Source organism: Gekko japonicus, unplaced genomic scaffold, assembly GCF_001447785.1.
Source record: "Gekko japonicus isolate JY-2015 unplaced genomic scaffold, Gekko_japonicus_V1.1 scaffold111, whole genome shotgun sequence".
NCBI lineage: Eukaryota > Metazoa > Chordata > Lepidosauria > Squamata > Gekkonidae > Gekko > Gekko japonicus.
The window spans coordinates 576,115-587,299 of record NW_015171505.1 but is presented as its reverse complement, the minus strand read 5'-3'; the positions used below and the strand labels follow the sequence as shown (position 1 = coordinate 587,299).

Here is an 11,185-nt window from a genome sequence, read left to right as displayed (position 1 = left end):
GACCCCCCCCCCCCCCCCCAGTTTTCTTTAAAAAACCTGGAAACCTTTGGGATTCCGAAATATACCCGAAAAATACCTCGGTATATTTTCGGCTCGGGTAGATCCAAACGCACACCCCTACTAGAGGACATCTCATCAGATACACAAAGTGAATCTTCAGGCAGCTTCAGGTGGTCAGCCGTGTTGGTCTGAAGCAGCGGAGCAAAGTTTGAGTCCCGTGGGGCACTTTTAAGACCAACAGAGTTTTATTCTGGGTATAAGGTTTCGTGTTCACGCACACTTCTTCTGAAGGTGCCACCGGACTCAAAGTTTGCTCATCAGGCAGTGTATTATACAAGAAACATGTATACACATGGATAAAGACGTGGAAAAATTGGGAATAGTGTGTTTAAGTCCACCAATGTGTAACATTTCTGTACAAAATTTAAAACTGTACAAAACAAGCACACTGGTTGTTCTTAACAGCTGTGGACATATACCCATCCACCCATCTCTCTCTGCTCACTCAGGATTTAGCTCATGCATCTGATGAAGTGGAACCTAGCCTACACAAGCCCCGCCTACCCCCTCAATAAACCTATTAGTCTCAGGCCTGTGGCTTGTGGGGCAAATCTGTTCCCGGTGGGGCTGAAGTTCTCAGTGCAGAAAGAAAAGCCATTTAGCCAATAGAAAGCTGTTACCAGAACAGATCTCTAAACTGCAAACTGTCAACCACTTTAGATGACAGTTCTCAGCTGCTGCAAGTTAATAACTTCTGCCAGCCTAATCAACAATTCTGATAACAAGCCGGCAGATGGGGGTGATGACTTCTAGAGTCAAGAAAGCTAACACTTAGGCAGAAAAGCTCTCTTAAAGTAGACCGGTTTCTTGACACCGAGTTAGAAGGGATCCTAGAGGTCACCTACTCCAACCCCCTTGCTCAGTGCGGGAATCAGTCAACTACAGCACCCCATTCTGCTTAAAGGAGCTCACACCTTTAAAATAATATTTAGAAATGACTGCAAAAAGCATTTACAGGAGAAATTCTTGTGGGGCTGTGCCTTTAAGACAGGGGGCATGGCCCCAGAAGCCCCACCACAGCCACCGGCCTGATTAGTCTGATCACAGCAGTTCTCTCCCCGCCCCATTAGCACAAGCCACTTTGAGCACAGGCTAGAAAAGCAGGCTACCAGTATTTAAAAATAAACAAATTGCATGCTCCGGTGGGTACGTTTGCCTTCTTTAGGAAAGTTCTTTGTTTGCCTTCTGGAGTAAATAAACATACACGCAGAGCGACTACTTCCATTTGGCACTTACCAGACATTCCACAACAGGTTCACGGCCTCGTTGGCTATGTCTTCAGTGTAATTCTTGTTTGTCTCTTTGGTCTCCTTCACAGACTCGTTGCTCTCCTCCAGCCCTGCCTGGCACTACAGTGATGAAGGCAGTCCAAATAACATAAGATAAAAATAAGTTGAAGCACGCTTTGCAGTCATTGGAGGAGACGGATTGGTAGGTTCCAGGACAATCGTCGAGCTAACTGTGGAGGGAAGCACGCCCTCCTTCCTAGCACATGAAAGGCATTGTGGTGTAGCAGATATAGAGTTTCATACTAGAATCGGGGAGGTAAAAGGTAAAAGGTAAAGGTTCCCGACCCTAGGGTTGCGGTGCTCATCTCCGTTGCAAAGCCAAAGAGCCAGCGCTGTCCGAAGATGTTTCCGTGGTCATGTGGCCGGCATGACTAAACACCAAGGCGCACGGAACGCTGTTACCTTCCCACCGAAGTGGTACCTATTTATCTACTTGCAATTTCTTGCTTTCGAACTGCTAGGTTGGCAGGAGCTGGAACTAGAGACGGGAGCTCACTCCGTCATGCAGCACCCGGGTCTCGAACTGCTGAACTACCGATCTTCCACAGCCTGCAGTTCAGCATCTTAACCAGTTGAGTCACCGCAGCTCCTAGAATCGGGGAGACCCAGATTCAAATCCCCATTCTGCCCTGGCAGCTTGTTGAATGTGCACTTTGGGCCAGTCTTCCACTTGGGCCAATTTGGTTAAGGAGGAGGAGGAGACTGGATTTATACCCCGCCCTTCACTTGGCGGCTCAGAGTGGCTTACAAACGCCTTTCCCTTCCCCTCCCCACAACAGACACCCTGTGAGGTAGGTGGGGCTGAGAGGGCTCTTTCCAGAACAGCTCTGACAGAACTATGGCTTGCCCAAGGTCATCCAGCAGCTGCAAGTGGAGGAGTGGGGAATCAAACCCGGTTCTCCCAGATTAGAGTCCACGCACTTCACCACTACAACAAACTGACTCTCAGAGTGAGGACTCTAATCTGGGAGAACCGGGTTTGATTCCCCACTCCTCCACAGGCAGCTGCTGGCGTGACCTTGGGTCAGTCATAAGTTCTTTCAGAGTTGTTCTCTCAAGGGCAGTCCTTGAGATAGCTCTCTCAGCCCCACCTACCTCACAGGGTGTCTGTTGTGGGGAGGGGAAGGGAAAGGAGATTGTAAGCCGCTCTGAGACTCTGGGTAGTGAAGGGTGGGGTATAAATTCAATCTCCTCCTCCTCTCCTCTCCACCTAGCCACCTCACAGGGGTGTTGTGAGGATATAACAAAGAACAATGTAAGTCACTTTAGGTCCCCATTGAAGAAACAAGTGGGATATAGATGAAATGTACCACTCTGGATATCCCCAAAACACCCACAAGTCTGGGGACGACTGGGTTCAACAAATCAACGCTCTGCCTCAGGGGGTAAGGAAGATTCATTATGCCTGCTGTTGGGCTGTAGAGGAAAGTGATACTGTTATTCGAACTCTCTGTTTCCTCTTAACTGCCTTTAGGGAGACGCTTTACTTACGTCATTTATACTCCACCTTTAACCCCACAACAAACACACCTGGAGTATCAGGCCGCACCTGGAGTACTGCGTGCAGTTCTGGTGGCCTCACCTCAGAAAGGCCGAGGGACTTGGGAACGCTCAGTCTGGAGAAGAAGGAGGTTGAGGGGGGACATGATGGCTCTCTGGAAGTATTTGAAGGGCTGTCACTCAGAGGAGGGCAGGGAGCTGTTCCTGTGGGCAGCCGAGGAGAGGACTGGCAATCATGGGTTTAAATTAAGGGCGGGAAGGTACCGGCTGGATATCAGGAAAGAAAATTTGGCAGTGAGAGTTGTGCAGCAGTGGAATCAGCTGCCTAGGGAGGTGGTGAGCTCCCCCTCACTGGCAGTCTTTAAGCAGCGGCTGGACAAACACTTGCCAGGGATGCTCTAGGCCGGGGTGTCAAGCATGCGGCCCGGGGGCCGGATCAGGCCCCCGGAGGGCTTCTCTCAGGCCCGCAGTGGAACTGGCTATCTTCTGCTTCTTCTTCCAGTTCTGCTGCTGCTGCACCATCATAGGTTTGCAGCTTACAGATACACACCTGAACAGCATACTCAAGATTGCAACAGCACAGAGATTTTGAGGCAATAATTCAGAGCAAGAGGGGTCAGTTATCGGACGCTGCTAAATAAACAAAATGTTGCAAGAGTGCTCATGTTTTAAGCATGTTTTTATTTTAAGTAAAAAAAAAAGCCCCACCCTTTGTGTTGGTGTCCTTTATGAACTTTATATCTCCGCTACCTGGCATTTCATTTTATGACACACATGGCCCGGCCCAACAAGGTCTCGTTTATGTCAGATCCGGCCCTCATAACAAATGAGTTCGACACCCCTGCTCTAGGCTGATCCTACATTGATCAGGGGGTTCCAACCCTGTGTGATTCTATGATTCTATAACCCTGTAAAGCACCTTAAGCTTACAGCGTGTGACCAGCCCAGGGTCCTTCAGCAGCGAGCTTCCATGGCAGAGTGGGGACTCAAAATCGGGCCTCCCACATTCCTAGTCTGGAATTCCAACCACCACACCATGCTGGCCCCACCCTGACACATCCCGCTTTAATCCAGAAACAAGAGACAAAGACCAGAGCAAGTTCGCGTACCTCCTTCAGAAGGGCTACAAGGGGTGTCATGACGTCTTTCGTCACCATGTCGTCGCAAACGTCAAATCCTCCGCAGGCACTGAGATTGCTGCAAACAAAGCCAAAAGTCTGAAAGCTTATGATCTTATTTTTCCTCATATGGAACAAATCCTCCCACTTATTTATACGTAAAGGTAAAGGTCTCCCTTGCTCAAAAGCCAGTCGAATCCGATTCTAGGGATGCGGCGCTCATCTCCGTTTCCAAGCCAAAGAGCCAGCACTGTCCAGAGACATTTCCATGGTCATGTGGCCGGCACGACTAGACGCTGAGGCGCACGCAATGCTGTTACCTTCCCTCTGAAGCGGTACCTATTTATCTACTTGCAATCTCTTGCTTTCAAACTGCTAGGTTGGCAGGATCTGGGACCAGAGATGGGAGCTCACTCCGTCTTGCGGCACTTGGGTCTCGAACTGCTGAGCTACCGACCTTCCACAGTCTGCAGTTCAGCGTCTTAACCGCTTGAGCCACCAAAGCCCGTACATTTCAACAAAAGTTGGGGAAGGGGAGTCGTGGCAGACTGAGAAGTAGATCCAAGTTGCCCACCGCTCATCCCTGGGTGTGGTAGTGAGACTGTGCAACCATAAAAATATGTCATACGGTCAATTCCCACTGATGGACTTCCAGCTTCCCACTTTCTTCTTCCCCCAAACAGCCCTTCCCCTAAAGCAGAGAGCCACCCCTGGCTTCCTTCTACTTCACTGGAGTAGGAGGACCTTCAGAAGACCCTGAAAGCATCACCTTTGTGAACAGAGGACTTGAAAACAGAGCAAGGCTTGGCTCTCTCAGGTTTCTGTGACCGGTGGCAGCACCCATTTTGCTGTGGCGGCCACAACCTGTTGTCGCAATTCCAAAGGTGCCCACAGGCTCGACAAAATCAGGGCGCCCCTGAAATGACGTAAAGGAGTTATGGGGAGGGGAGAGAACACATTATCCCCCAAATCGGAAACAATGCCACGCATATTGCTTGTGGCTAAGGAGCTGCCGTGGCTCAAGTGGTAAGACACTGAACTGCAGGCTGTGGAAGGGCAGTAGTTCAGCAGTTCGAGACCCGAGTGTGCCGCATGACGGAGTGAGCTCCCGTCTCTAGTTCCAGCTCCTGCCAACCTAGCAGTTTGAAAGCAAGAAATTGCAAGTAGATAAATAGGTACCACTTCAGTGGGAACGTAACAGCGTTCTGTGCGCCTTGGTGTTTAGTCATGCTGGCCACATGACCACGGGAACGTCTTCGGACAGCGCTGGCTCTTTGGCTTGAAAACGGAGATGAGCACCGCAACCCTAGAGTCAGATTCGACTGGCTTTCGAGCAAGGGAACCTTTACCTTTAAGGGGGCATCACTCCCTCAAAAAAATTTCCCAGGGCAAGTTGTATGTCACCTCCACCTCACCTGTGGTGGCTAAAAGGGTCGTTTCTTCCTGTATTATCCATCCCCCCCTCCACCCTGTTAATATTTGACTCCTGAGCCCTGTTTTCTGTGCCCCTGCCTTCAGAAGTGGCAGGTGCTGACTAAAGACAGGGAATTTTCGGTGGTGGCCCCTTGCCTCTGGAACACCCTCCCCCTTGAGGCTTGCTTGGCACCTACCTTACTTTCTTTTAGGCACCAGGTCACACACATCTGTTCACCCAGGCTTCTAATCAGTGGGTTTATCTCACCAGCTTTTAAACTGTCTGCCTCTGCTTTACGGATAATTTTTAGGCTGCTTACATGCAATGGCTTATTTTTATTTTTTTTGTTTTGCCCTCAAGTTGCAGCCAATTTATGGTGACCCCGTAGGGTTTTCAAGGCAAGTGATGTCCAGTGACGGTTTGCCATTGCCTGCCTCTGTGGGATGAGCCCGGACTTCCTTGTTGGTCTCCCATCCAATGACTAACCAGAGCCAACCCTGCTTTGCTTCCAAGATCTGGTGAGACTGGGCAAGCCTGGGCTATCCAGGAAAGAGATGCTCAGAGGCGGTTTGCCACTGCCCGCCTCTGCAGGGCAACCCTGGACTTCCTTGGCAGTCTCCCACCCAAGTATTACCCAGGGCCAGTGTTCCCTCTAAGCTGAGTTCGTGTGAGCTAGCTCACAGTTTTTTAGCCTCCAGATCACGCATTTTTGTCTTAGCTCAGGAAGGATGGCCCCCAAGCAAACTAACTTATGCAGTAGCCAAATGGCTCGCTCACAACTTTAATGCCAGGAGCTCACAAAGTAGAATTTTTGCTCACAAGACTCCGCAGCTTAGAGGGAACATTGACCAGGGCCGACCCCCCCACACACACTTCGTTTCAGAGATCTGACAACATCAGGCTAGCCTGGGCCATTGAGGTCAAGCCAAAATGAATATTCTAACATTGTTTTAACTGTAACCCACCTTGAGCAGGCCTCAGAAGAGGCAGCATAGAAATATCCTAAATAAACAAACGTTGATAAGTCCATAAGAACATAGGAACATAAGAGATGCCAATGTTGGATCAGGCCAAAGGCCCATCCAGTCCAACACTCTGTATCACACAGTGGCCAGAAATACCAGGTGCCCTCAGGAGGGCCACCACTGGGGCCAGGACACGAGAAGCCCTCCTACTGTTGACCCCCCCCAAGCACCAAGAAGACAGAGCATCACTTGCCCCAGAGCCCCTATCTATACCTTGTGGCTAATACCCACTGATGGACCTCTGCTTCATATGCTTATCTAATTCCCTTTTGAAGCCGTCCATGCTTGCAGCCGCCACCACTTCCTGTGGCAGTGAATTCCAAGTGTTAATCACTCTTTGGGTGAAGAAGCACTTCCTTTTATCCGTTCTAACCCAACCGCTCAGCAATTTCATGGAGTGCCCACCAGTTCTTGTATTGTGAGAAAGGGAGAAAAGTACCTCTTTCTCTACCTGCTCTTTCCCATGCATAATCTTATAAACCTCAATCATGTCACCCCTCAGTCGTCGTTTCTCCAAGCTAAAGAGCCCTAAGCGCCTTAACCTTTCCTCACAGGGAAAGTGTTCTAGCCCTTTTATCATTCGAGTTGCCCTTTTCTGCACCTTTTCCAAAGCTATGATATCCTTTTTAAGGTGTGGTGACCAGAATTCCACACAGTATTCCAAATGAAATGCAATCCATTGGGCAGCAGCCACCAGTTTAGATGCATTTTTAAAAAAGGATTTTACATATTCATGGAGAATGACTCTTTCAATCACTGCCAGCCAAGATGAAGAAGAAGAGGAGACTGGAATGATACCCCGCCCTTCACTACCAGAAGGCGTCAGAGTGGCTCACAATTTCCTTTCCCTTCCTTTCCGCACAACAGACATCCTATGAGGTAGGTGGGGCTGAGAGAGCTCTTCCGAGGACTGCCCTGGAGAGAACAACTCAGAGAACTTGTGGCTGACCCAAGGTCACACCAGCAGCTGCACGTGAAGGAGTGGGGAATCAAACCCGGTTCTCCCAGATTAGAGTTCGCGCTCCGAAACACTACACTCCGAAACGAACTAGCAGAATGGAACCTCCACATTCAGAAGCGGCATCCCTATAAATACGGCACACTGGGGACAAACAGAGGGAAGGCCGTCATCCAGACTGGCTCCTTTGGGAACAGGATGCTGGAGTGTCTGTCTGACCCAGGGGACGCATTCCAGGAGAAAAGCAATGCACAAGAGTCCCCCGAAGCACTGGCACATCCCCAGAGGCTTCTTCAAGCACCCATTCGCCTGTCCCACTGCTCTGGACGAGCTTCAGGACTCACCGAAGAGCTCCCGCGGCCGTCTCTCGAACCGCCAGTCTCTGATCAAGCAGCATGGGCCCCAAACATCGGACAACATCTCTTTGGACAAAAGCCGGGATTGTCTGCTTCTGCTGCAGGACTTTGGAAATGCTGGCACAAGCAAATTCTCTCACATCGGCACTCGGGTGCTGCAGCTATGAAAATATATATAATATATACATGAAGAAGGAAGTTAGAAGCTCACGTGGACACAATCACGCCTCCCCTGTCCCACCCCTGCCGGGCCGAACCATCTAGAGCAGCCAGGGTTGTGTCTTAACCCCGAAACTGAGGCCACGGTTCAGGTTTGTTCGTAGAGCAAGGCTTGCTTCTTCTACTGCGGTTTCCATTCCCCCAGCAAAAGAAACCAATGCCAGTTTGTTAAAACGCAGGCTGGCCCTGAAGTTCCAGAATAAGCCGAAGCGAATTGTTCAGCATTGTAAAACCTTCCTTACCCGAGGCTGTTAGAGGTTGCAGTCATTCATGACAAAGTTCCAATAACTCATTAAAGGTAAAAAAGGTAAAGGTTCCCTTGCTCGAAAGCCAGTCGAGTCTGACTCTAGGGTTGCGGTGCTCATCTCCATTTCAAAGCCGAAGAGCCAGCGCTGTCCGAAGACGTTTCCGTGGTCATGTGGCCGGCATGACTAAACACCAAGGCGCACGGAACGCTGTTACCTTCCCACCGAATTGGTCCCTATTTATCGACTTGCAATTTCTTGCTTTCGATCTGCTAGGTTGGCAGGAGCTGGAACTAGAGACGGGAGCTCACTCCATCATGCGGCACACTCGGGTCTTGAACTGCTGAACTACCGACCTTCCACAGCCTGCAGTTCAGCGTCTTAACCACTTGAAGAAGAGAAGAAGAAGAAGAGATTGGATTTATACCCCGCCCTTCACTTGGAGTCTCAGAGCGGTTTACAAACTCCTTTCCCTTCCCCTCCCCACAACAGACACCCTGGCACTGTTCCCTCTAAGCTGTGGAGTCATGTGAGCAAAAATTCTACTTTGTGAGCTACTGGCATTAAAGTTGTGAGCGAGCCATTTGACTACTGCATTAAATTGGTTTGCTCTGTAGCCATCCTTCCTGAGCTAAAACAAAAATGTGTGAGCCGGAGGCTAAAAAACTGTGAGCTAGCTCACACTAACTCAGCTTAGAGGGAACAGTGCCTGTGAGGTGGGTGGGGCTGAGAGAACTCTGACACAAACTGCTGTTTTTCAAGGACAGCTGTGCCAGAGCTTGTGACTGACCCAAGGTCATATCAGCAGGTGCAAGTGGAGGAGTGGGGAATCAAACCCGGTTCTCCCAGATTAGAGTCCGCACACTTAACCACTACACCACCAATGTATTAGTATACCACCAACGCCCGGGAGGACATCTAGATATGGGCATGGTTTGCCAAAGGCCTAAATACCCTTTTTTCGCAGCATGGGCAAGACTGGGACGCTTGGAGGACCGCCATCTTGGTTTTTAGCTAGTTTTGTTCTAGATAGGCTATAAATTATGATGTAATTTTAATATTTTGTATTGTTTTTAATGTTTTTACTGTTTTATCAATTACATGTTGTTTGCCCCCCTGAGCCTTCGGGGAGGGCGGGATATAAATGTAAATAATAAATAAATAAATAAATACACCAAACTGGCTCTCCGCAGCTCCAATAACTCATTACCGCAGTTCCAATAACTCATTACAAAACGTTATTTTAGACTTTTATTTCATTCTGTCGCAACCCAAACGTCACTGATTGTTTTTAATTTCCCGTTTGTCCTGCGTTGGCGAGCTCAGGCTAGCTTGATCTCATCAGATCTTAGAAGCTAAGCAGGGCTGACCCCGATTAGTATTTGTATAGGAGACCAGCAAGGAAGCCCTGGGTTGCTACGCAGAGGCAGGCAATGGCAAACCACCCTGAACATCTCTTGCCTTGAAAACCCTATGGGGTTGCCACAGCGGCGTAGCCGGAAAACTTTAGTTGGTGGGGCATTGGGAAATCCTGTGGGGCGCTGGGAAATCCTGTCAGTCGGCACCTCTCAGTTCAATCCATACACCCCCCCAATGAACCACTGCCATCGTGAACAGGACTTTTTGTACTTGTAAAGAGTATGCTGAACTGCAGGCTGTGGAAGGTCGGTAGTTCAGCAGTTCAAGACCCGAGTGCCGCATGATGGAGTGAGCTCCCGTCTCTAGTTCCAGCTCCTGCCAACCTAGCAGTTCGAAAGCAAGAAATTGCAAGTAGATAAATAGGTACCACTCCGGTGGGAAGGGAACACTATCTAACCATCTCAGCCTTTGCCGCCCCCTTCTTCTGTTACCTTCAATCTTTCCCAGCATCAGGGTCTTCTCCAGTGAGTGCTCCCTTTTCATGTGGTGGCCAAAGTATTTGAGCTTCAGCTTCAGTCTCTGGCCTTCCAGGGAACAGCCAGGCTTGACTTCTTTTAGGATTGACTGATTTGATCTCCTTGAAGTCCAAGGGTCTTCTCCAGCATCATAATTTGAACTCATCTATTCTTCAGCACTTGGCCTTCCTTATGGTCCAACTCTCGCAGCCATACATGACTACTGGGAATACCACTGCTTGGACCATACGGCCTTTAGTTGGCAGGGTGATGTCTCTACTTTTCATCTCTTATATTATATTATTTATTTATTTATATTTATTATTTATATATAGTATTATTCATATGAGCCTCAGAACCTTTCTGTGAAGAGGTCTGCAATGTAAGACCCTCTAATTATTGAACACTTAAGGAAAGGAGGGGGGGTTGGGCGCCGTTGAACAAGTATCTGATCTGCAATAAACTGATGTCTTTTTAGAAAGTATGTCCTCTTTGTGTGTGTGTGCATCCTCTTTGGAGCTGTTTTTTTTAAACACCATTAAAATGTCCTCTTTTGGAAAGTTTTTGTCTATTCTTTAAAGAGAGAATCTATCCCAAAGTTTGTAATTCTGTAATATTCAAGTTTTATTGTTTGCTCTTCTGTTTGAAATATGTAATACATTTGGTTACATATCGGATTTTACTTGTTCTACATAACAATTCATAACACTTTACAACCCTGATGAATTCATTATTTCTCCCCTACCCCTTTTTTCCTTCTGTATCCCACCCTTTTAAGAGAAAATAATAAAAATTCATTTTACAAAAATGTCCTCTTTGCGGGTTGGGAGGTTAGGAATATTCCTAGTTAGTACCAACTGTCCCAGCTTAGTCAGGCATTTAAAAGGAGACTTGTCCTAGTGATCACTTGTTTGAAGTAGTCCACAACTACCGGTATGTCCTCTTTTTTGCTTTTCAATAAACATCAAGTAGCAGTGTGGTACAGCGGTTAGAGCATCGGAGCAAAACGGGGGGGGGGGGTTGCTGCTGTTGTTGGGAGACACATCCAACTCCTACTCGATTACTTTGGACTACTCAGTCCCCCCCCCCCCGGCCCCCCCCACCCTAACCCCCCCCCAAGGGCCGTT

The 11,185-nt window shown here is 48.7% G+C and overlaps 1 protein-coding gene across 1 annotated transcript in view; it reads right to left on the bottom strand.

Annotated features, from left to right (window-relative positions):
• Positions 1–11,185, bottom strand: part of HEATR3 (HEAT repeat containing 3) — a 39,677-nt gene that overhangs the window by 24,920 nt on the left and 3,572 nt on the right. The window contains exons 2-4 of the mRNA XM_015419259.1: positions 7,709–7,881; positions 3,959–4,046; positions 1,297–1,409 (exon numbers count right to left, since the gene is read on the bottom strand). Of these exons, the coding sequence (XP_015274745.1) occupies positions 1,297–1,409; positions 3,959–4,046; positions 7,709–7,881 (374 nt within the window). The remainder of the gene's footprint in view (positions 1–1,296; positions 1,410–3,958; positions 4,047–7,708; positions 7,882–11,185) is intronic.